The sequence below is a fragment of the Mustela nivalis genome (genome assembly GCF_964662115.1).
Source record: "Mustela nivalis genome assembly, chromosome: 8".
NCBI classification, from domain to species: Eukaryota; Metazoa; Chordata; class Mammalia; order Carnivora; family Mustelidae; genus Mustela; species Mustela nivalis.
Genome location: NC_139027.1, coordinates 111,607,273 through 111,634,120, shown reverse-complemented (window position 1 = coordinate 111,634,120; position 26,848 = coordinate 111,607,273). Strand labels below are relative to the sequence as shown.

General features: G+C 43.2%; 1 protein-coding gene across 4 annotated transcripts in view; it reads left to right on the top strand.

The window, feature by feature from the left end:
* Positions 1 to 14,753: 14,753 nt before the first annotated feature.
* Positions 14,754 to 26,848, top strand: part of PLCB1 (phospholipase C beta 1) — a 679,075-nt gene continuing 666,980 nt past the window's right edge. For 3 of the 4 annotated variants that reach the window (XM_082744416.1, XM_082744417.1, XM_082744419.1), the window contains exon 1: positions 14,754 to 15,258. In XM_082744416.1, coding sequence (XP_082600542.1) covers positions 15,160 to 15,258 — 99 coding nt within the window. In that variant the 5' untranslated portion in view covers positions 14,754 to 15,159. Of the gene's footprint in view, positions 15,259 to 15,461; positions 15,698 to 26,848 lie in introns of those variants that run through there. The other variant, XM_082744418.1, reaches the window with a different exon arrangement.

Sequence of the window (26,848 nt, the reverse complement as noted above, 5' to 3'; positions counted from 1 at the left end):
AGAAAGCAAACAGGTGGGAACAAAGACTAGCCATTAAAAAATAAATTATCATTATGGAGAGAATTGGAAATGAGCCAGAAATGCTATAAAAATGATCATTCAGAGCACAAAAAAGAGCTCTTCAAAATTAAAAACATGACAGAGAGGAAAACCAAAACAGAAGGGTTGGAAGTGTAACTGAGGAGATAGCACAGAAAGTACAGCAAAAAGACAAAGACGTGAGGACAGGAAGGAAAAGATAAGAAAATCAGAGGAATGTTCTAGAAGGTCCAATATCCAATACAGAAGGTGTTCCAGAAAGAGAGAAGTTCAAAAGGGGAAAGTAATCAATAAAGTAATTCTAGATCACTTCCCAGAATTCGGGAACATTTTCCCACAATTTTTGAAAGTGTGGTGAATAAATGCTCATTATAGTGAATAAAAATAACCCATAGTCCAAAATTCATGTAAATTCAGACCACTGGGGACAAAAAGAAGATTCAATAGATTTCCATAGAGGAAACAAAGAAATATTTTCACATGGAAAATCAAGACAGGAAGTCAAATTTCTCTAAAGCAATACTGACAGCAAAAAGACAATTGAAGGGGCTCCTGGGTGGCTCAGTGGGTTGAAGCCTCTGCCTTTGGCTCAGGTCATGGTCTCAGGGTCCTGGGATTGAGCCCCGCATCCGCATCTGCTCAGTGGGGAACCTCCTATCTCTTTGTCTGCCTCTCTGACTACTTGTAATCCCTATCAAATAAATAAATAAAATCTTAAAAAAAAAAAAAAGACAATGGGAAAAAGCCCTCTAAATTCTAAGACAAAATGCTTCTCAACTAGAATGTTTCTATTGAGCCAAAATATCAATTAATCGTAAAGGGCAGAGTAAAAACATTTTTATATATGTCAACTCTCAAATAATTTATATCTCTAACACACTGACAGGAAGCTACCTAAAGATAAAATCCTTAAAATCAAAAGGGTTAAGCAAAAATGATGAAGACAAGCATGGAGAGTTCCAATGCAGTGATGAGACAAAGGGAATTCTCAGTCCGAGGAAGGGAAAGCTCCAGAAGATGGTGGTCCAGAACTTGAAGGACAGAGACTCCAGATTGGAGAGCATGAGAAGTCCCAGCAGAAGACTTCTTCAAGAAGAAGAGACTGAGAGACTAGTAGGTGTGCTGATGCATACCACAGAAGCTTTGAACAACTCAGGTTCTATCTGTTGAAACTAGTGGTAACTACAAGCTGATCAAATGATAAAACAAGTCATTGAGAATAAAAGTGTACAGGAATGAAAGGTAATCATGACAGCTAACTAAGCATGACTTAGTTATGAATAGTGTATACACACACATATACACACATATACACATGCATACACATATGTATATATACATACACACAATGTAATCATGTATTATTACAATATATGTGTGCTATATTTCTACATGTACATATGTATTCATATACATATATGTGATGTGTATATATATATATATGAATAACAATATAAATATGAAATAAAAGCTAAACAAAATGAAGATATATCTACACCCATGGTGGGATAAGGAAGGCAGGAGAAAGATGGGGGAAAGATGCCGACAAAGAGCAAGTTCCTCATCTTCCATGTTGAGAAATGAACAGATAGTGAACAGAAGGAATCATTAAGTAGTAAGCTAAATATAACATTTAATGACGTGAAACTGAATGCCAAAATAATCAGGTAGAATAATTGGAAAGTACTTATATCTGGAGAGAGGGAAATTGGATAGGGTTGGGACAGGAGGCCTCTTCTCTTTATAAGAGGCTTGTAGATTTATTTGACACTTAAATATTAAGTGTTTGTATAATTGGATGATCATAAAACCTAAATGTAGCTATGACATTGTTCTTATTGATTCAATGTCCTGAAAAAATAGACAAATATTTACCCAATAAACAGTTTAGGGGGGGCACGTGTACGCGCACACACTGCCCCCATGCACGCACTGATGTCATTACTATCACCAGCCACTATTTTCTAGATGTGAAACCTATTTTTCCTGTGTGAGTACTACAGCTATTTCTCTAATTTTTATGTGTAGATTTAATCTCACATTCTTGAGAACCCAAACCTGTCAAGCAACTTTCAGCAAAGGCTGAACATCAAGAAAGCAGTGACCAACTGTCAACTTCTGTCCCTTCCTCTGGAATAAAAAACAAATATACAGGGCACCTGGGTGGCTCAGTTGGTTAAGCAAATGCCTTCAGCTCAGGTCATGATCCTGGAGTCCTGGGATCGAGTCCCACATTGGGCTTCCTCCTCAGTGGGGAATCTGCTTCTCCCTCTGACCCTCTTCCTTCTCATGCTCTCTCTCTCTCAAATTCTTAAAAAAAGAAACAAATATACAGATGTAGGATATACTTCATTACTACAATTATATGCATCCCAAAAGGGACCAAGACGATACTTGGTCTCATCAAAATTTACAAAAGTCTTTGAACTAAAGGAAGGATCGAAAATTAAATACATTCAGGGGCACCTGGTGGCTCAGTGGGTTAAAGCCTCTGCCTTCAGCTCAAGTCATGGTTTCAGGGTCCTGGGATCGAGCCCCTGGGATCGGGCCCTGCATCGGGCTCTCTGCTCAGCAGGGAGCCTGCTTCCCCCTCTCTCTCTGCCTGCCTCTCTGCCTACTTGTGATCTCTGTCTGTCAAATAAATAAATAAAATCTTTTTTTAAAATTAAATACATTCAAAGGAGATAAATAATTATGTGAATAGATGCTCTCAATATTTAAAAATTCAAGTATCAAGTATGAGCAACTCAGAATCATGTAATGCCCTTTTTCTGAGTAACCCTGGTCATTGTACCATGAGGACAAAATCAATTCTCCCAACATTCAGGGATGAGAAAGAGGAAAGGCATGAAGACAAATGAATTTTCTGGGTATGGACATGAAGTAGCATGTTAGCTTTCTCATGTAGTTCAATCATAACTTTCCACCAGAGCACACAGAAGCATATCCTAACAGGGGTAGCTGGCTGACTGGTATGTTATCCATGGAGTGGAGATCAACATGGATTCTTTTTGCCCAACTTGGACAATCCATCAAAACTTAGTGTGTTACTCCATTATACAGAGTTGGCTTCAGCTATTCTTGGAAAGAATATACATGTCAGTAGATGAGGTTTATGATATATGCTTGGAAGGCTCTATGATTATTTTATAAACTAAAAGAGTTAGAGTAGCCTCAATGCCAAGCTTTTCTTTTCTTTTTCTTTTTTTTTTTTAAAGATTTATTTATTTATTTATTTGACAGAGAGAAATCACAAGTAGATGGAGAGGCAGGCAGAGAGAGAGAGAGGGAAGCAGGCTCCCTGCCGAGCAGAGAGCCCGATGCGGGACTCGATCCCAGGACCCTGAGATCATGACCTGAGCCGAAGGCAGCGGCTTAACCCACTGAGCCACCCAGGCGCCCCCAAGCTTTTCTTTGATAAGAAATTGGTCCCAAGGATGTTGGAACCAGGACTCCAGGTCTTTGGAGAAGCACTTACTTGATTGTGGTTCTAATACACTACATAGGTGCTTTCCAACTCCAGTGTGTGCACCCAGCCCTTGACTTTTTGGCTCATGCATCCTCTGATACAGCAGATCTGAGATGGGGCCCAAGATTCTGTATCTCTAACAAGCTCCCCAGGGATGCTCATCTGGGGACCACAGATTGAGTAGCAAGGTGATAAATGGCACCATAAACCTCTCATTTACAAATTCCTAGATTTCATAGGTTGGCATAAAAGAGAGAAAACTAATTGTATAGTTTAAAAGCTTGCCTATCACACAGTAGGAACTCAATTAACACCTTTTGAATGACCACGCTTTCTTGGGACAAGTATGGAGTTGAAGAGAAACCTCAGAGAACATATCTTAACTATATTTAATGAGAGTTAGCTTATTATCTACATATGATTAGTGCAGTTTCATATTTCATTTATACAAGAAATGCTAATGAGAAATGCTATTTTAATAACCACATTTCCCACATGGTTATAGGAAAGATTAATTTGAATAGTTATGAATTAGATACACCAAACATTATCTTATGGGGAACATGTATTTTGCAAGATGATTTCCTTAGATTTTTCTTTATTGTGAATTTTGCTGTTGCCAAGCAGTGTTTGCTGCTATTAGGTTGTTATGGGCCAAAATTTTATATTCACTTGCATTCACCTAGACAGACAGTTGCTTGACTTCATATATAAAACATACCCTACCCTACTTCAAATCTGTTGTATCATGTAGGCTTACTCTTTAAAGCATACCCTTTCAGGGCGCCTGCGTGGCTCTGTGGGTTAAGCCGCTGCCTTCGGCTCAGGTCATGATCTCAGGGTCCTGGGATCGAGTCCCGCATCGGGCTCTCTGCTCGGCAGGGAGCCTGCTTCCCTCTCTCTCTCTCTCTCTGCCTGCCTCTCCATCTACTTGTGATTTCTTTCTGTCAAATAAATAAATAAAATCTTTAAAAAAATTTATTAAAGCATACCCTTTCGAATTAAAGCTATGCATTCCTGGCCACAAAGAAATACAGCAATGATACACTTATGAGGCAACAAGTGCTCATTTCTTTTTTTCTTCCTTTCTTTTCTTTCTTCCTTTCCTTTCCCTCTCTCTCCCTTCCTTCCATCCTTCCTCCCTCCGCCCCCTTTTTTTCTTTCCTTCCTTCCTTCCTTTCCTCCCTCCTTTTTCTTCCTTTCTTCTTTCTTCCTTCCTTCCTTCCTTCCTTCTTTCTTTCTTTCTTTCTTTCTTTCTTTCTTTCTTTCTTTCTCTCTCCTTCCTTCCTTCCTTCCTTCCTTCCTTCCTTCCTTCCTTCCTTCCTTCCTTCCTTCCTTCCTTCCTTCCCTCCTTCCTTCTTTCATGTAGGCTCCATAACGCCAGGCTTGAACTCACAACCCTGAGACCAAGACCTGAGCTGAGGATCAAGAGTCTGATGCTAAACCAACTGAGCCACTCAGATGCCCCTTTGCCCAGTTACTTTGAAAGAGTTTCAAGAAATCTGGAGCTTACTTCTTCCTGTACAGCAGGAGTTTGCAAACTGCTATCTACGGGCCAATCCAGGCTTCCACTTGCTTTTTTTTTTTTTTTTTTTTTTTTAAAGATTTTATTTATTTATTTGACAGAGAGAGATCACAAGTAGGCAGCGAGGCAGGCAGAGAGAGAGGAGGAAGCAGGCTCCCTGCTGAGCAGAGAGCCCGATGCGGGACTCGATCCCAGAACGGTGAGATCATGACCTGAGCGAAGGCAGCGGCTTAACCCACTGAGCCACCCAGGCGCCCCTCCACTTGCTTTTGTAAATAGTCTTTTGGGGGCGCCTTCGTGGCCCATTTGGTTCAGCATCTTGTTCTTGGTTCAGGTCATGATTTCTGGGTTGTGAGATCCAGTCCTGCCTCAGGCTGTATGCTTATCAGAGAGTTTGCTTGAGGTTCTTTCTCTTTGCCTGTCCTGGCCCCTGCCACTTACCACTCACTGACCTCGCCACCCCCCACCCCACCCTGCTGGTGGGCGTGTGCTCTCTTTCAAATAAATAAATAAATAAATAAATAAATCCTTAAAAAAAATTTATTGGCATACAGGCACACTCTTTCATTTGCATACTGTCTACGGCTGTTTTCAGTCTGCAATGATGGAGCTGAGTAGTTGTGATAAAGGATCATATGAACAGCAAAATCTAAAATACTTACTCTCCAATCTTTACTTTACAGGGATGCCCATCCTTGACCTACAACTAAAGAGGATATTCTTCCTAATAAATTATTTTGAATAGGTAACAGGGGAGATGATTATCTTCACTGGGTAAGATTAGAATTACATTGTTTCAGCCTTTGTAAGAATCAGGGGCAACATAGCTCGAATAACAGACTATAATTTGTTCCAGCGGGGGAGGTTCTCTCCCTTGTGTTTATTTGCAACTTAATTTTTCTTTTTTAACCACTCCCCAAAACAAAAGCGAGAACTTGTTTTTAAAACATTTTCAATTTTTTTTCTTTGCAGTCAAGAATAGGGGGTGTTTCTGCAACTTCATATTGAAATTTTTTTTTGCTGCAATTTTATGTAAACCGTTTTCCAAGTTATTTTTCTTTTTTAATTTGTAACATAATCACTGCCATCTGTTGCTTAGCTTAGCTGTTCTCTGCTCTTTGTACATATCTGTATATGGGAGTCTGATATTTAATATGTACCAATGGAGGTAATATACAGTAGGGAAATGCATATATATTTATAAAATATCTTAATCTACCTAACATACATGTACAAATCGATTCAATTTTTTTTTTTTTTAATCTGCCATGAGGTGGGACCCTGGCACTTTTTTTGTGAATACAAAATCCCAGCTCAACATTATTCTTTATCTATATGATTCGGTTTGGCATTATAAAGTCTGGTCAACAGTGCTGGGGGATTATTTATTTATTTCAGCCTTTAAAACTGGAAGGGAACTGGAGTGTATTTCTTTCCTTTGAGTCATGCTGTTTAGTTCGATGAAGAATGAAATTGTCAAGCCCTTGTTCTGTCAGTTCCCTAGAATATTATAATGTCAACATTAATGTAAAAGATGGTTTTTAAGTGAGAAAAAGCAAAACTTCACAGTCTCTGTAAATCATCGTAGCTTGACTTACATAGTGACAACTATCTCTAATTATGTGGCTGCTACTGTAGCATCAGGGCTTACTTTTAATAAAATGCATCACTACGCTACTCATTATTTACCCTTACAAATACTTTGAGTACAATTCTTTTCTATGAAAACCAGTGTTTCTGTGCTGATCTTGAATTGGTGGAATGACTGAGAACCAGCAATTTCTTCAGGAACAAAAACCCTGGGGAAGGAAATACATGGAAAAAAACAAGGACATTTTTCCCAACCTGCTAGTGCAGAGCATTGGAAGGTATTTGAAGACTGATGTAGAGCAAAACAATAACACTAGAAGCCACCAGAGCATTTGGTGTTTGCTTCTCTATCAGTTCGGGTCAGTTGTGGCTGCCTGGGCTGAACACCCCCAAATTATATGGACTTAAACAAGGTAGAGACTTCTTTTTTTCCCTTCTCATTTAAAATCTAGATGATCAGGGTAATGTGATGGTTTGGAGATCTAAGGAATTCTTTCTGCTCTACCAGTCTATCTCCTGGTTTCCATTCTGAAGGTCAGCTTCTGGCTTGCTCTTTGGCCATCAAGTGGCCATTGCATGGCCAAGAAGGAGGAAGGAGGAAGGAGGGAAGGTGAGCAGAGCACATTTCTATTCCAAATTAAATTGAGGTCTGTTGGAGGAGGTCATCAAGAGGACATGACCATGGATTGACCCACGAGCCGGACCCAGGCAATCAGAATCTCCTCACTCCCTCTCCTATTCCAGAATGTATATTCTGCCAACCTTTCCCACAGTAGGAACCATTTTCAAAGATACAGCCTGCAGAGTTAAGGTGTTGTTGAGGAAACCTGGACCACACATGTGACTGGACTAAGGCAAGGCCTCTATATAAACTTTTAAGGTTCTGATGGAACTCCTTCTACTTCTGCCACCAGGACATGACTTGAATAAGTTCCTTTGCTTTTTAAACCTGCTACCATCTGATCGATCTACCTAAAGAGGGTCTACCTCTTTCTTTTATTTCTCCTAGTCCCCTTCCCACCCCCCCCCACTCCTCCCCCACCCCGCCCCACCATCCTCCTTGCTGGAGCTGGGTAATGAGGCCAGTTGCAAATCTCCCCGTATGGAACTCTGGAGGTTTCTAATCAACAGAGTCCTATTGCTAATGGGTTCTGGGAGAATGGATACTGGATGGACAACTTGAATCTCTCCAAAGAGCCTTTTAGAAAAGAAAATTTCCCTCACTGCCTTCGTATGTTTTTAAATAATAATGTGAATAGTTATAACCAAAGAGTTTGCTCTTAGATTGCTAAGGTGGGGGCAATGACAGTGAAATGAGAGAATGTCAGACAAAAAAAAAAAGCCCGACTGGAAATAAAGCCATGTCATTGTTTGTTAAAAGACCCAGAAAACAACAAGGGCTGATACAGAAGACTCCATATTTTGGATTAGTAAATGGTGACTGAAATCTTTCTATAACAAGAAGAGGTACAACATTTAACTCTACTTTAATCAGGAAAAGGATTATTACCTGAAACCAGTCAGTAGGCCAAAGGATTTTTTTTTCCCCAAAGTGTGAATCCATTCATTGTGTTCAAAAGCTCAAAAGTAAAAAGAAATTCCCTTTAAATTCTGTCGAGATATCACTAGAGACTCAAAGCTTGGTGGTTATATTTGAAGTGAGAGAGGATTATGGGTGTGCTGACGTTTATTTTTATAGAACAGTGCAGATACATGTCTGGAAGAGAAACTGGCTCTTGAAAATTGTATCTTGACACTTCGGAGAGTCTGATGATGGCAGGAGGGATGAAGGGTGAGGTGAAGAGGTTCTTTCTTCAATGCTTCCAATCTGTCCCAAGGCTTTGCTTCTGTGGTCCTCACTCCTTCCTGCATTTTCTGTGAAAATCAGATTCTGCTGGGAGTGTCTCTCTTTAAACATTTTTGGAACTGCAATTCCAAATTCTTTTTTTTTTTTTTAAATGGTGTTTAAGGCGATCAGCCAGATTTCAATGAAAGCTTTTGCTTTACATGAAGGATAAAATGGAGCTTAAATGAACATCAGGTCATTTTTCTTGTTTTTCCAAAAGAAAAAAAATCCCACCATTTTTGTAACATAACTAAATCAATCTGAAAGCTTTTTTCTTTTGTGTGATAGAATGTAGACAAAATGCATTGTGCTATTAAGAAAGGGTTCAAATAAGAGCCTCCAGGGAAGAAAAAAGTATAGGGTTTTTTTTTTTTTTTTTTCCCCATGTGCTGGTGATCATTTTAAGTTTCTTTTGATCCTCTGCCTATCTTAGTGTTTTACTTGATAACAGATCTCACTGAGTCAGAACTTGGCAATTTCATCATGATGCATGTTCTTATTTACCATCTAAGATGTATAAACCTTATCTCTTATATTGATGTGAACTATAAATATGATACTAATGATACTAATGATATTTACTTCTCAGCTTACGTACTCTGAAAGCGTATTTCTGGTTCACATAACTGAACTGAGCAGGTGAGCAACTCATCAGGGTGACCTTCACCCTGCCACCACCCAGGGACCCAGGCTAACAGAGGCTCTGCCTTCTTCAACACATGGCTCCCAAGGTCACCATGGGGGTCCTCCTCATTACAGTCAGTCAGGCAGGGAAATGGTATGGAGTAGGACACATGGAGGGTTTCATGTGCCAAAGACTACTTAATGTAACCCAGATGTAGTTATTTTAAAGCTGGTTCTGAGAAGTTTTTCTTCATATCTCTCTGTTATTCCAGAAAGGGTAGAGTTAGAGGAATCTGATGCTTACATGCAATTAGAACTCATTTATTCATAATGGAAACGAGCTTTTGAATTCCAGCAGGTTAGAGACTAAAATGGGTATAATTAAAGTTTAGAGAACCCATGCAAGCAAAAAGAAGTTGACTAGATCTCAGACTCCAGAATTAGGCTGTTGTCTTTGAATACTGTTCATAAAAAGTTATTCTAAGGCACATAAAGGCAATAGAGTACACTTTTGGAATAGTTATAAATGCATTACCTACCACCCCTTAGCACTATGTGACAGAAGATCACACACATGATTTCATAGCATAGTGTGGTGAGTCCATGTACTGGCTTAGAACCAAACTGTCTGGGTTTGAATCCTGGTTCTTCCAATACCAGCTGAAAAATCGTGGACTAACACTTAACCCTTGTCTGACTCAGTTTTCTCCACTATAAAATAGAGATAAGAATAATAATCCAGGTGATGGGTTCATGTGAGGATTAATGAACTAAAAGTGTGATGGCTCTTACAACAGTGTATGGAACAGAGTAAGTTTTGATCACCACCATTCTTTGCCCATTACCATATTAGGCTATTGTATGGATATACAATAATGGAAATATTCCAATGGGTAAGAGACTTTTGCAGGGACACACAGCTAGCAGTTGGTAGAACTGGCTACTAGAAAGTATGTCTGTTCAAATTAAAACACCTGTTCTGCCCATGATGGCAAGCCAGAAGTGAATTATAAGAGACTCAGGTGACACACCATAGTTTTCTAGGGAAATTGGGAATATTTATACCATATTGTGGTTGAAAGCAGGGAGAAATTGCTCAGATCTGAGTTGTAGGTTCTAGAAATGACTAGCAGGCGGTGAAGGGGCAAGTTCTAAAGTCGGTGTTCTTTGGTCTCAGTCTCACTTCTAAATTGTGCAACCTTGACCATGTTAATTCATCCCTCCAAGACTCAACTTTGCAGTTAGTAAAGTCGGGGATAATAATATTGTCCACCATATCATTTGGGAATAACAACATGGCTTAAGCAATAAAGACACTTATTACCTCACTTATCAGGAAATCTAGAAATGATAGAAGAATTAACAAGCTCAGGAAGGGCCATATTTGCATATTTCTGCTTGGCCAGTCTCTTTACACAACAATGTACTGCAAGAGAGAGAGAGTTTCGGGGAGAGAAATGCTTCCCTACAGCCCTATTTTTTTTTCCCAATATTTTATTTATTTATTTGACAGAGAGAGATCCCAAGTAGGCAGAGAGGCAGGCAGAGAGAGAGACAGGGAAGCAGGCTCCCTGCTGAGCAGAGAGCCTGATGTGGGGCTCCATCCCAGGACCCTGGGATCATGACCCGAGCCCAAAGCAGAGGCTTTAACCCACTGAGCCACCCAGGTGCCCCGAGCCCTATCTTTTTAATTCATTGGTCAGATTTGGGTCTCTTAACCATCTCCTAAACCAATCAAAGATAAAGGAGAATAGGATTCTATAACTGGTTTAGACGAATAGACAGATAATAGTTTATTCCCTGGGAAGAGGATGGAGCCACCTTCCTCAAGCATCTGAATCAAATACAGGTTTGCTTACAAGAAAAAGAGAGTGGGAGGGTGCGACTGAATAGTAAGTGTTATGTTACTGAGTGTCTGGGGATTGCTTAGCCTATAGTAAGTACCCAATAAAGGTTACCCAATAAAGGTCAGCTTTGTCAACTCCCCGACGCTGACATTCTGAAGGGCAATTCTGTGCTCTCACAAAAAAACAAAACCAAAACCCCAATACAGAACTTTCTATTGTTTTAAAGACAGAACGGAACCTTGAACTTGATGGATCATAGGCCTGGCTCACACAATTTTGGATGTCCCTACAGGTCCCTCTGTATGACAAAAATCCCCACACCCTGGACCTCCACACCTGGGCATCTATGGGAACCTCTGATGTAGCCCTGGGAGAAAGCCCCTCAGCCCCAGAGAAGGGACGAGGGTCCTCATGCTGTTGGGGGTGGGGTGGGGTTCTGGCTTCTCCCACTTGTTCCCCACTGAGGATACACGTGGTGGGGGTTGCAGGAAGGCAGCTTTGCCACAGTCCCTCTGAGCAGGTGAGGCACTCTCTTGCCTTCAAGGGTGTCCTCAGGGGAGAGAGTGTCGCCACCATCCAGAAGGACAGGTGCCTTGTATGCCTTGTATGCTTACCCAGAGATGTGGGAAATGAGGGGGTTGAACCAACCTGTCTCAAGCCTCATTGTACACGTTGAAGAGATTTATTTCGTAGACTTCCTGGATCAAACTGCATCCTCTCGTGGACATGGGAATTTCTGGGAGCCCACGTTTGTCTTGAAAGACCAACACTCTTCAGAATTCTACAGCGTGATTCTCTTTCTTATACACACATTCACAACGACAGCTAGGAAGGAACAAGAATACTATATGAATGACTCAACCAGCTATTGCTACCATAATCATATCTAACAAATGACCCTCTAGCTCAGTAACATTCAACAATGAGCATCTATTGTCATGTTCACAAGTCTGCAGGTTGGCTGTGTTCTGGCAAAGTTGCATGGGTTCTGTTAGGTTGTCCTCCAAGCTGGAGATGAGACATTGGTCCGCCCCATATGGCCCCTTGAGATGTGTTAATCTCATGGCAATGACAAGAAACCCAAGGGGGAAAGCCCAATCTCAAAAGCATATTTCAAGCCTTTGCTCATATCACATCTCCTAAATCCCATTGGCCAAAGCAAGTGCTACAGTCTAACATTAATGGGGTGGATAAGTCATAAGCATCTAGTTGAAAACTGCAAGGTCACATGGCAAAGTGTGTGGATACAGAAAGGGGCATGGAGAACAAGGAAGGCACCACAGAAGCTAGGTCTATCTTTTCGTTTGGCTACAGTCCATCTTTAATCCTCCAAATTCCTCTTCTAGAAGACACATCTCTTGTCTGTCTTGCCTTCCTAAGACACTCTAGTGGGTAAAGCCTATTTAACCAAGAATCCTTCCTGTAGATAATGGAAAGATTACAAGAGGAAAGAAAAAACAAATAAAGAGAAAAGACAGAATAGGAAAGACGAAAGAACCACTCTGGTGGGATCCATTGTAAGGACAATTGAAAAGGCCAGAGACCCTGGAGGAAGTCTTGCTGCATCCTCTAAAGTAAGGAAAAGCAACTTGGGATCACATCTGGTGCCTTTTGCAAGGTAACTGACAAGACAGGGCTGCCGATTAGAAGGTCTATGGAGAATTTTACTCAGGTTTTAGTTTAGAAACATGTTATCCAGATGAAACAAGTCAGTCTTTACAGGGATTCTCTCTAGCAAGTGGCTTCCAAGGGTAAGGCGAGCTTCCTGCCCCTGTCCCCACCTCCCTGAAGAAGAGCAGGAGTAAGGGGTCAGGTTCAGCAGGTTATCCCTGGTGATTCTTAGAGTGTCTAATATATAGCTGGTGCTCAATACATATTTTTGAATTCACTGAACTATTTAATAACAAATTTCCCCATTGGAGTTTTGGTAATGTTTTTACTTAGTTTATAAACACTGGTCCTGGAAGGCCCTAGGGGCAGAGGACAGAGAGAACAATGCTTAAGAGAAAGAAAGATTTCTCTTATTCTTTCTTAGTTCATATACTGTTTCGTCTTTTTTTTAAAAAAAATCAGTTTTATTGAGATAAATTTTCTTTCTTTTTTTTTTTTTTAAGATTTTAATTATTTATTTGACAAAGATTACAAGTAGGCAGAAAGGCAGTCAGAGAGAGGAGGAAGCAGGCTCCCTGCTGAGCAGAGAGCCTGATGTGGGGCTAGATCCCAGGACCCTGGGATCATGACCTGAGCCAAAGGCAGAGGCTTTAACCCACTGAGCCACCCAGGCACCCCAAGATAAATTTTATTTCTGATAAAATATAATAATTTTAGGTTGGAAGAGGGGGTGGAGTTATGGACATTGGGGAGGGTATGTGCTATAGTGAGTGCTGTGAAGTGTGTAAACTGGCGGTTCACAGACCTGTACCCCTGGGGATAAAAATATATTATATGTTTATAAAAAATAAAAAATAAAACAATAGAAAATAAAAAATATATAATAATTTTAGTTCTATGAATTTTGACAAATATGTACTTGCATGATACAGATTATTTCCAACAGCCCCAAAAGTTCCCTGGTGCTCCTTCTCTGTCAATCCCTGCCCATTCCTGGCCACAAGCAACTAATGACCTGCTTTCTGCCAATATAGGCTAATTTCCTTATTCCAGGATTCCTCAAATGGAATCATGAAGTGTAATATCCAGCTTCATCTAGTAGGTTTAGAGCTTGCACTTCCTTGTGGTACACACCCATTCCTTTTTACTGCTCAATAGTATTCCATTGTTTGGGCATTCCATTGTTTGTTTTCCCCTTAAACTTGTCCATTGGCATATGTAGTTTCCAATTTGGGCTATGATGAAGAAATCCACGAGTACTGTTACATAAGTCTGTGTGAACATATGTTTTCATCTCTCTTGGGAAAGTCCTGGGTTTTATGATAAGTACATGTTTAACTTTTTATGAAAATCTACTCAAAAATGGCTTTACCATTTTATACTCTCTCCAGCAAGGGATGAGAGTTCCAGTTGCTTTATATCCTCTTAAACATTGGTATTACCAATCTTAAATTTTACCTACTCTGGTGGGTCTCTCTCCTTTTTAAGAAACAAGAAATGTTCGTTGGATGTGGACATTCTTAAACTCATGTTACTAAATGAGCAAGTAAGACACCGTAAGACACCTCTCTTTGTCTCTGTCTCTCAAACACACACACACAAACACCACGTGGAGAGGAGAGGGGGCCTTCTGTCTCCATGGGAAACAAAACCATTGTTTCTCCCAGGATGGGCTTTCTTTCTCAAAAGCACAACTAAACCACATGCCTCTGCTTCAAGACCAGCGCGCTGCAAACTCTCAGGAGCCACAAGGTTTCCCCAAAGAGATCTCACGCCGCCTCTCAACTGCTCTCTTTTCTACCAATAAATAATAATTGTCTTTGCAAAGAGCTAGGTTGTGGCCGAAGCTGGAGAGCTCCAGTCAGGGGTTGCTTCTCTGATCCCTCCCGACCCGTCCCTTTCCCAAGGCAGTTTGGAGCCGAAGACATTCCAGGTTCAGGAGCAAGTTACCCGGAAAGCCCTAGGGAGCGCGCGGCTCGTGAGCACCCCGGGCACCCCTGCAACCGGGGCATGGGGCATGCTCAGAGGGCGCGCGGGCGGCGCAGGCGTTGGCTGCAGTGGGGCCCAGGAGCCGGGAGGTGCCGCTGCGTCCCCGCTTCCCGGCGCCTGACCCAGCGCGCAAAGTTGGGCTGGAAGCCGCCGGGGGAAGGAGGGACCGAGCCAGCTAGGGTGGCGGGGAAGCGGGGCGGGAGGAGGAGGGAGGAGGGGAAGGAGCGGGGGGGGGGGCGCCGAGCGTGTGTCACTCGCGCTCTCCCTCTGTGTATAGAGGATGTGCTGAATGGTACGCTTCGAGGCGGCGGCGGAGGAGGAGCAGTACCCGGCGGTAGCTGGCAGCCTCGGCAGCCCGGCTCGGCTTCCCTTCGCCCTCCGAGGTTCCACAGCCACCGCGGGCGCCCGACCCCGCGTCCCGCCCGGGGCATGGCCCGGCGCTTGGCCCCCGCGCGCCCCGCCTGCTGAGCCGCGCCGGAGGAGGTGCGGAGGCCGGGAGGCCGGGGGAGGCCGGCGGGGGAGCAGAGTCGAGCGCCTCGCGAGCCCAGAAAGGAGCCCGCGCCCCGAGCCCCGTCGCTGCCGCGCTCGCCCGGGCCGCCCGGAGCCCCGATGAGCCCAGATGGCCGGGGCTCAGCCCGGAGTGCACGCTTTGCAACTCAAGCCCGTGTGCGTGTCCGACAGCCTCAAGAAGGGCATCAAATTCGTCAAGTGGGATGATGTAAGTCGGGGGCGGCGGACTGGGGGCGCGGGCGGGGACGGGGGCGCGGGGCACGGGGCCCGCCGCGGGGCGGGTTGCGTGGGGGTGGGGCGAGGGGCGCGTTATGCAATGGGCGCTCGGGATCCGGCCCGGGCGGCCTCAGGGCGCGCGGGGTGGCCGCTGCCGAGGTGGCTGGCAGAGAGCAGCGGCTTCGCGCGCGCTCCTGCACTCCACGGGTTCGGGAGTTGCCTCCTGGCCGGGTCTGGTAGGCGCCCCCAGAGGGTCTTCTGTCTTTGGGGCCAGTGGAGCAGGAGGGACAGGCTTTGCCAGGCGACGGCCCTGAGAGTTTGGAAAGTGTGAAGTTGGGACCAGCTGGAGAGCGCTGGGGTGTGACCAAGGCGCGCCCCTCTCCGCCCGCAGACGCACCCCCCCATTACCTCTTTTGCCCCTTCTCAAGAAGGTACGGCCTCGAAGTCCGAAATTGTTCAGTGACTACAGACCCTCTTGGCGCTCTTAATGGAGCCCACGCGGCGGAGAACCAGCGGTCCAGCCGACAGGTGGTCGCTGGTGCCAAACTTCAGCGCCTGGCTCGGGAGTGAGGGGGCCTTGAGAAGGGCCGGTGAGGACACAACTGGGGAAGACTAGAGGGCAGAAAGGGGAGCACTGAGGGGTCTAGGAGTGCTCAGTGGGCCTGCGGGCAAATGGGGAGGGCTAGTTTTTTTTTGGGAATTGAGCTGGCTGGAATCTTCAGCTTGGAACAGACCTGGCAAAGCTTTCCCCCACCATTTATGTACGTCTTTTGCCAACCGGGACAGAGCTTAGCCCAGACCCGGATCTCAAGGGTTTCTCACGAGCCCCGGACCCCAGAACTAAAAGTGACACCCCCCCATCGCCTTCAAACACTTATATTAATAATCTTACTGAAAACATGGGTATCTTCAGATGGAGGACATTATCGTATCAATTTATATGTCCTGGGTGTCATTCAAAAGATTTGATAAGAACAACCCACTGGGGTCAACCTGAGCTGTCAGGATCTAGAGAAATTTAGGTCCAAATGACGAAGACATCTCTTAAACAGGAGGAATTATAGGAGAATAAGGTGTTCTTCTTGCTGAAAAGATTTTCCACCTAGTAAATTATAGCCTGTTATCCTCCAGGGTATTTTTCTTTAATCTTCTTAAGCCATTTTCCAGTGTCTGAAAACAATTTAAATATTCCAGGTAGTGAATCCAATTACTTAGCTGAGTGAGTCTGTGTCTATATTTTGTCCAGTTGGAAGAGCAAACGGAACTTGGAGTATGAGCCATAGCTTCCTTGAAAGCTAATGCCAATTATTAAATGCTGTAGGCTAGGATGCGAACATACATCCTTTTACTGAGGACACTTCTCTTCTTCCGTCCCACTGCAACGACCGGATGTTTTTGTAAATGAAATAGAATCTAAACAATAATTCAGACACAGATTAAATGCTTTGCTTGTGTGAAGGAAAAACAACAGTGAAAAAGAAAATGCAGTTCAGCACCAAAACTGTCCTGCCCATCTAGAAGTCTCGACTAGAGAGCTGATGCGATGAGCAAGAGGGTAAGGGCAAGAAGGGCGAGAGAGAGAGTTTATAGGATATAAAAGGGTATTTCACCATAAGCTTTGGATTTATTCACAGAGATGATTTTTTTAAAAGATTTTATTTATTTATTTGACAGACAGATCACAAGTAGGCAGAGAGGCAGGCAGAGAAAGGGGGGGAACCAGGCTCCCTGCTGAGCAGAGAACCTGATGGGGGGCTTGATCCCACCACCCTGAGATCATGACCTGAGTTGAAGGCAGAGGGCTTAACCTCCTGAGCCACCCAGGCGCCCCCACAGAGATGATTTTAAACAATGGTCCAGAATGTCTTATTGGGAAGAAGATAGGCAGCGTCCACTTTGAAAATGAGGCTTTTCTGTGGAATGCATTTTGATATATCCCAGTAGATGGTTTTTATTATATGCATTCATGGCATGGGTATCTTTTTCCCTACCTGCTAATGCCAAGCTCTATCCTAGCTCATGGGGTGGTGACAGATGTAGATAGTCTCTGCGTTACAGACCTTACATGATAGGTGGAGGAGACAGAAAATGACCGAGAACACGGATCATACAGAGATGAGGAGTAATGCAGTGAGAGTAAGGGAGAGGCCAGCGGTGAGACATAGCCTGAAGAAGGTGAGAGCCATTCCCTCTGAGCATTGCAACAGTGAGTTTCCTGGGAAACCCTACAGGAAGGATGTAGGCACTAAGGAACAGGAGCCTCAGATCTTATACAGAGGAGAACCTAGATTGCACGCAGGAGTCCAGTTGTCTGGAGTATGATCAACTCTCCTACAAGTTCCTTGGCTCTTTGTCTCTATGATGATCTGTGAACCAAGAGGAGACCAGAGTATCTGAGGTCCCCCATATTCTCCTCAGGTGGATACAGGTGGCTTAAGTTCACAACTGAACGTGGATTCTGGTTCATATTTGCCCTTCCAAAATCAAGCCAGTTTACGTGACCTGGCTCATTGTATTGCATCTTAGTGATAGTGTGTGATGAAGACAAAAGAGAACTAGATCTTCGGTCCAAAGGCTTGAGTTTACCAGCTAGTTCTCTTGCCAGTCAGCTGTGTGACTTTAGGTTAATCACCTAAATTTTCTGAATCTTTGCTGCCACTTGTGCAAGACTGAGAATGCTTCTTCTTCTTCTTCTTATTTTTTAACCTATTTTACATATAGTGGTTGGGAGTAGCCAGTAGGATAAAGTAGCACATTTCACACTTGGGCATGCCTCAGAAAGAAACATCAGAGGGGGCTTGGTAACACTCAGATGGCTGGGTCCCACCCTCAGTTTCTGATTCAGAAAGGTCTGAGGTGGGACCTGGGACTCTCCAGTTCTGCAAACCCTCTTGGTGCATAGGATCTTGAGAGCCACTGAGGCTGGCCGTCTGGGGGAACCACACATTGAAACCACAAAGATAAGGTCTGTGAAGTAACTTAAGCCTATGATAGCAAGCTCCCGTGATCTTGTCAGCTTGTGTCAATTTTTGCTAGTTTGTGATTTTAATTTTATCTCTATGTTTGCTTGTTGAGAAATTCATCCAGTCGTCATCTTCCCACCTAGGAGGTAGAAGGACCTCAAACACAAAATCATGAACAATTTTTTAGACTTTATGGTATATTTTATGAAGTGTCTCTGATGCCTAGGCTGACTTAACTCCCATTCATACGTGTCTTTTGAATCTCCTCTATGCAATGAACAATTTGCAGCTTTGTCGCCTGCTTCTAATGGGACTGTTAAGAAGGGAAAGAAGATAGAAGATTTTTTGAGAGGCTGTCTAGTGTGTCTTTGAGCAGGAAGACTGCTGTACTTTTTCCTTTGGGCTCTGACTTTGCTGCCCTACTCCCCCACCCCTTCCCCCCGCAAGGGTGGTGCGTCCCCCACCTGCTTGTCTAGAGGAAAAATACATGCTGGAAATGATTTTAAAATCTCTTAAATATCTGCTCTCCCTTAAACACTGTAGAACCCTGCTTTCTGCTTTCCTTAAGAAGAAAGATGAGCAAACTCATAAAACCGATTCTCAATAGCCCATTAGAAAGCATAATAATACATGTGCAAATGATGAGTATGGGGCTATTTGGAATTGTGGAGAGATTATCTCTTGTTCCTTGAGTGGTTAAAACACCATAATCGCCCATCCTGTTTTTCTGACCACCATGTGGAATGGAAGATGTCCCCTAGCAGGTGCACTGCCCTTTATAATCTGTTGGCTATCTGCCAGCATCATGGTTGTGGGTGCTCCCAGAGCAATAGTCAAAAACTCTGACATAGGTACTAACCAATCATGACAAACAGCAGGATCCTGGAGAACACCCTCTTGCACCAGGACCAGGCACTGGTCATTCTTTGGCCTGATCACGAGGAGAGCTGAGGGTCCCCAGGGTCTGTGGAGACACATAGAATTATTTCAGTGTTTGCACAAGTAGTAAGAGCGTGTGCAGTCAGAACATCAAGGGCAAACCTTGTCCTCCAGAACTTGGTTAGCATATCCAGGACTGACCTATCTTGGTTACCTGTTTTACCAAGGATATCAAAATATGCAACTTTATCCTTGCTTTTATTTTGCATTTGAATATTCTGAGCCCCTGTCAGGGAGGTGGATGTAACAGGCTGTGGAAGTTGTGGGAGAATTCTGGTGAGATGGACAGTGGAGGGGGGTTCCCTTCTACATCAGAGTTATGGAGCTGGAGAGATTGTGAGTCTGGCCCCCTTTCTCCTGGTGTTTGGCGTTGCTCTGTGTTGGAAAGTCTGTGTTGCTCTGTGTTGGAAAGTCTGTTGGAAAGGAGAAGAGGAAGATTAGAAACCATACAGTAGGTCCTCCCAGCCTCTGATTCGCCCCTGTGTAGGCTCCCAGGACCCCGTCTCCTTTTTCCACAACATCTAGGGCATGGAAGGCTTCTCATTTGTTTGTTCTTTCTTTCTCTCTATTCTCACCATCCACATTCCAATCTCACTGTAAGTTACTTAATGCACCTCAGCCTCAGAGTCCTCATCTGTGATGTGAGGTTTGTAATATTGCCTGTGCTGCACGCTACAGCTGTTAAGGTGAAATGAGGGGAGGCACATGGCAATGTTTTGTGTAGTGCCTGGCACACACATTAAGGAAACCTTTAATAAAACCCAGTTTTAAAAATCATCATCCCCCCAGTAGGTAGAGGGCCCATGAATTTTGTCATAGTGGCTGTGGATGTTAGATGATTCTTATTCTATCAGTGGGAAGATCCAAACCTTCCTTTTGTTTCCTTTATTTTTATTTATTTACTTTTTAAAAGGTTTTATTTCTTTATTTGACACAGAGAGAGAGCACAAGTAGGCAGAGCAGCAGGCAGAGGGAGAGGGGGAAGCAGGCTCCCCACTGAGCAGGGGGGGCCAATGTAGGGCTTGATTCCAGGACCCTGAGATCATGACCTGAGCTGAAGGCAGAGGCCAAACCAACTGAGCCACCCAGGCGCCCCCTTCTCCTTTAATGTGTGCTTTGATTTTCATATTTTATAATTTGAAAAAGAAAAAAAATCAGAATTTTATCCTTTTTAAAGAAAAAATTCAGGTGTTTCAGAGAAAGTGAATCTATATAAAAAACATGTTTATATAGACACATTTTCTTTAAAGCAAGTTGTTTATTTTCATTTTTTTAAAGCACATCAGTTTAAAAAACCTCCAAAAGTTTTATTTATACTTAAATTCTTAATATATACACATGTTATATGGAAGGAAGAAACAATTACACAAAACTTATAATTTAATAGGAATATATATATTTAAGATATATTTTAAAATAATCTCTGTACATTCTGTTTTACAAGCACAGTCTAACTCAAAAGCTGTAATTGTGGCTGGCTAAGTTGTTTGAGGAGAAGGCTGAGGAAGCTCAGAGGTTTGGCTCACTAATGCCCCATGGATTTGAAGCAAGTAGCGCCCTCCTCCCTTGTCTACCACCCCTCCCCCCAAACAAAATCTCTGCAGTTAAAACAGGTAATGGGCAGGGTGCGGTGTACTACCCAGCATCATACACAAAAGCTTAGTTAGAATATTTGCATTATGTAAAATGTGCAGTTACAGTTTCCAGAATGATGGCAGCAGAATGATGGTTGACCCCAGACAAGATTCATGAGGGAGCAGAGGGGAAGAGTTCAAGAGATGGGCATTCAACAGTGCTCGCTTTGGAAAGGTTATGGGAAATAGGGAAGAAACAGCTCTGGCTGGTAGGTGGTGGATCCGGATGGGGGGCCCCCATGGAGTGAGAGGCAGATTTTAGACTGGAAAACTGGCAGGTGCCCTCTAAAAGCCCTTTCAAATATGCCCAGATATGTCCATTTTAGGTGTCCAAAGAGCTTTTGTGGATTTCTCATCGACAGTAATTACTTCAAGTGTAAAAGTATTAACTTTTCCAAAAGCTAGTCAAATAAAGCTATTTTAAGCTTTTTATCAGAGCGTAACATGCATGCCGTAAAAGCAAAAGATCTTATGTCCCCTTGGATTCGTCTTCACAAAACGAACACCTCCGGTAAGCAGCCCCAGATCAAGAACAGCACTGCCGGCCCCAGGTGCTCCCTTCACGTCTCTACACCTCTTTCCAGGGCTGACAGTCATCCTGACTTAAAACCCTAGAGTGGCTTTGCCTGTTTTTTTTTTTTAATCTAAAAAAACCCCTATTTTAAAAGTTTCCAGTGAAAACAAAACAAACCCTCTTCAGCCAAAAGCATATTTTTATAACTGCTGAATAAACCCTCTTGAACAATAACAACAAAAGTGACTTACCTTCTGTTTAGATGGCACTGGATTAAGTCCTTATCTGTCCTAAGGTAAAGCCTGGGAAGAGAAGCAGGTGTAAATGCCCCAAAAGAGGAAACCGTTAAAGAAAACTAGTAATTTAGCAAGGAAATGTATTGCCTACAGGCTATCATTGGCACAAGAAAGCAGACCAGCAGAGTGCTGTTTGTGGGATCACTTTCTCTCTTCTAGATTTTCTCTTATCTTGCCTGACTTTGATATTCCTACCTGTGGTGCATGAGGATAATTTGCTCTGGCTATTAGCATATCTTGAATACTTCCCTTGAAAGTTCAGCCTATCAACAAATAGCTTCAAATTATATTTACCTGCGATGATGTTTCAATGGAGCAGGAACATTTTCCTTTTTTACGTCGAACTTGGTAACCCGTGGTTAAATGTTTCTTTATCAGGATTGGTTCATGTTATCATGAACAAGGAGTGCCAGCTGAAAATGGAATGGGATTGATTGTGAATTGTTGACTAATGCTATGGGTCTCACCTAAATAACACATCCTTGGTGACTGAAAATGTTGGCTCTCCTGTCACCCAAGCTGATGTTAGGTTCATGCAGCCTTTTCAAATCATGTCATAAATTCCATCTGCTCAGGCAGATTTCATAATTCTTCCCTTCCCCCATCTATGCCATGTCTGATGCTCCAATCTCAGCCATGCTCCTGTGTATGAGTTGGGAAGGGGACTGGAGACATATCCCTGAGCTCAGTTACACATGAGATTTTAAAGAAGCCATCAATTTCTGTAACTGAAATATCATGTAAAAAGGGCTAGATTCTTTAAGAGTTCTTGTTCCCCTCTGATCGCTTTAAGTTCTATTATTTGATTTTATTATCACAGGTTAATTTCAATTTTTGGAAATTTTACCTTTAATTGGCATCCTGAAAAAATGCTTGGGTCTGTGTCTTAATTGCTGCTGGCTAAATCTGTACATTTATCAAGAACCTTAATTGTCATAAATGAGGAAAGAGACTATTATATAAAAGAGGAAAAAATACTCAGTATTTAAAAAGAACAAAAGCATCCCACATCTGTTTTTCATTTCAGGGGCTTTTTTAGTTCATGATATTTGCTTTATGTTTTGTTTCTTTTTATTGCATTAAAGTGTTAAGAGCAGGTTCAGGGAAAATGGATTATTAGCAAAGAAAACCATTTTCCCTGAACCCATCATGGTGAGGGGTATCAGTCTATAACACTGATACCTAAAAGATTAAGAGATTATTTTGGTGTTAAAAAATCAGATTTTCTTGGGAGCTTGTTTATAAGTTAGGTAAGAGAAAGTTAATTTGATTCATTTTATAGAAGAGGCCATATGAACTCAAAAAGAAATGGAAGACCACAGAACAAAGCAGCCAGTGGGCTAATAGATGTTTTTTTAAAAAAAAAAAAAAAGGGAAGGACACGAAGCATGAAGCTTTTCTCAGGTGTTCTGTCTTAGGTATGGTTGAGTCTCATGTTGCACCAATTTTCACATCCTCTTCGGGGACTTTTCAAAATGCAGAGTCCAGGGGTTAAGCATGTGCCTTCAGCTCAGGTCATGACCTCAGGGTTCTGGGATCCTGTCCCACATTGGGCTCTCTGCTCAGCAGGGAGCATGCTTACCCCTTTCTCTCTGCCTGCCTTTCTGCTTACTCGTGATCTCTCTCTGTGTGTCAAATAAAGAAATAAAATCTTAAAAAAACCAAACCAAAACAAAATGCAAAGTCTGGAAATCTAAAGCTACATTCACCAGCCTCTCTAGAGGCCTCTAATATTCTGGCTATAAATTAAGTTCCAGTAGAATGAGATGTACTCACAGGAGATGTGGAGGGCAGAGGTGTGAGAGAGGCCGCCTTGCTGCCTTCTTGGGCTGGTTTCCATAGATATGTAAGAATTGCAGGAAGACGCATTACCTTCTCTAACTGTTCTTCAGTGGGACCCTGGGTGTAAAGCGGCAACGGCAAGAGGGTGCTGACTCTCAGATGACTCTTCCATTGTCTTCAGCTAAGTTGGTGTGGTCTTGACTCAAGGGTTTCCTTCTGGATTCCTTACCTCTTCTGAATGTTCTGGAGGCAATGGCTGTCCTCAAGGGTCAGTGCTGTGGTGTTCTGGGGTCGTTCGGGGATGCCCAGCCTGACTCCTATGTCACCAATCCTTGTGATTTTGTCAAATGCTTAATAGCCTGTAATTAAATCCTTTTATATTCATAATTTCCAGAGAGATTTCTGTTTTCTTCACTAAGCCCTGCCTGATAGGCCTTTCATGGTTCTAGGACTTCATGATTTTCAGTCCTTAGGTGCGATCACCATGTCCGTCACAGAAGTGATACTTCTGTGTCTAGCAAGACTCATCATATGTGCTTCTCCATGTTTTTCTCTTCTCAACATCCTTGCAAAATGTTGTCTTTGGTGGTTTCCCATTAAGATGGGTCCTGTGGCTTCTTATGGAAATTGTTGATCTTGGAAACTTTGGTCGGCTTGAAGGAAATGTAGATGATGACCTTAAGTAGGACACAGAGTGGCTTGAATTCGAGGTAGTGTCAGTCGAGAGGCCAGATCTAGATTACCGGTGCAGGAAGGTGGATACAAGGAGATGGTCTGTGTTTTAATTGGGCCAAGGCACCTAGAGGACTACAGCTTTATGTTATTTACCTTCTTTCTTTCCCTAGGACAGAGCATAGACTTGACACTGGGTAGGTGCTGAGGAAATGTCTGTGGAATGAAGGAAGTGTCTGGTGTGTGTCTCCAGTGGGTTCACACTGGGGAGGCCGACCTGGAGGGTGGTAGGCTATTCTGAAGTGACCTTCATGACACACTGCCCGTGGCGTCAGTTGGAAAGCCCTACCTGACATCCTTCCATTCTATCTGAAATCTCCCGGAGTCCCAAGGGACTCTGTGGCTTTTTTAGATAGGGTTTCTGGATGAGAGTTGGAGAAGCAAAATGTTTATTGTCAATACAGAACTGACAGCTCTTACAGAACTGATTTCCTGTAAGGTATAAATATGGCTTAAGGTTGAGGGTGTATTCAATTGTAATTTAATATTCGTTGAAAATTATGATGCTCCATGTATTTGCGTCTCATATTCTGAATATTAACAGGGGCTTCTGTTTTCTGAAAAAGATGCTCACACAACTATCCCGGTATTGCTGTGAAAATTACCCTTAAAGAAATTCTGACACGTTGGGAGTGACAGAACAAAAGACTGATGGTTGTGAAAACATTCCCTTTATTATGCTAATATCCACAAAGACTTCCTTCCTTCCCCACTCCTCATTTAATTACTGGGGCCACCTACATTCTCCCATCTTACCTCTGGGCCCTGGGAAAAGCATACTTCTCTGGGTTCTGGATCCCGTGTTTCCTGGTTTCTCTGGATCCTGACTTTATTATTTCCTCCCCTTTGATAGTTTCTGTGAAAAATTTCCCTCCTGCAAAACTCCTCCAAGAACATACCAATATGCCTTTTGGTCATTAAAATCCCAAGGTAGAATTCAGCACCATGTTCTCCAGCTTTCCTCATGTACTTACTGCCCCCTTCATCATTTTCCTGCCATGACCGAAGTGTTGTTTATACCCACCATCCCCCTTTCCTGACATCCCAGCCACTCCTCAATCTTCCAAAGCCTTGTTCTGCCCTTATCATTGCTTTGAGATTTTCTCTTGCCACGGCTCCTGGCAACCTGCTGGGCATCAAACCCAACCCATCCTTACCAGAACCTATCTTTGCTGCCTTGCCTCTTTTCCTGTTGTAGCTTTCTGTCCAGCCAGGCAGTATTCATAATGACAGGATGTGCTGATGCTTCTTTTACAGTCGACATTTTTAGTCTACTAAACCACTAAACATTTTTAGCGGGGTGGAGTTGTGATTATAAATGGTTTGGTCCCTGCCCTCAGGGAGTTTGTATTCTATTGGAGGAGATTAATGCCAAAGAAATAGGAATAGAATTGTTTCATTGTAGCAGTGTAAGTGCTACAGAGAAAGGTACAGAAGTACATGTGAGGGGGAACCTGGGTGGCTTAGTGGGTTAAGCCTCTGCCCTCGGCTCAGGTCATGATCTCAGGGTCCTGAGATTGAGCCTTGCATCGGGCTATCTGCTTGGCAGGGAGCCTGCTTCCTCCCCTCTCTCTCTGCCTGCCTCTCTGCCTACTTGTGATCTCTCTTTCTCTCTCTCTATCCAATAAATAAATAAAATCTTTAAAAAAAAAAAAAAGAAGTAGTAGTACATGTGAGGATAAGAAATGTGGAAGGGTCCCCTGGAGGCAGTCTATTTATGGAAAGACCTGGGTTCTAAGTTGGGACTAAGTCAGGCCATCAAGAGGAGGGGGGAGTGTGTCAGGCCAATGGAATAGCACATGGGGGCATTCCAAGGATCAAAGGATGGAAGTCCTTTGAAGGACAGAGCAGAATAAGCAGGTGGGGAGCTTGTGGTTCAGTAATGCTGCCAGGATGGCCAGCGGCCTGCTGAGGCCACTGCAAGGTTTTATCAGAACGTCGATGGGAAACCATTAAAGCCCTGTTCCGAACTCAGTGCTATTGACATTTGGGATTAGGTAATTCTCTGTTGTAAGGGGCTGGCCTGTGCATTGTGTATGTTTTGGACCCTCCCTGGCCTCTACCCACTAGATGTCAGTAGCAAAAGCAGTGTGACAAACCAAGTTATCTCTGGACATTGCAATGTTGCCCCAGTTCAGAACCACTGATGAAATGAAACCACTGATTTAAATCTTAACTGATTTTAAAAAGTCCTGGGCTAATGCATGTGCACACACACACACACACACACACAAGGCCAGTAAACATATGAGAAGTTGTTCAACATTATTAGTCATAGTGATGAGGGAGCAGGAGGCTGGCTGAGGACAAAGCAGGAGCTGGTGCCTTGCACCCCCTCTTCACCCTTTCCCCTCCATATGTGTAGCATCCCTCAGGCAGCCCTGACTGCCATGAACAATAAGCAAATAGTTAACTTGCAGAGCTCACAATCCTGCTAGACAGGAGTCTCCCTTGGCTTACAAATGTCCTAAATCTCACTAACAAAGACGATTGATAGCAGGATTGTGACACCCCACCAAAAAGTCTCCCAACTATCTTAATGTTAATGGCTGGTCTAAAGGCAACATTGATCCAGCAGCAAGGGTAAGGCCTCCATGGCTGGCCTGGAACATCCTGGCACCTTGTAGGCCCTCTTTAGCATATGAAAACACCACTGAAACCTCCCTTCCCCTCACCTTCCCCAACCCCCTCACCTTCCCCCAACCGCAGGGTATATAACATG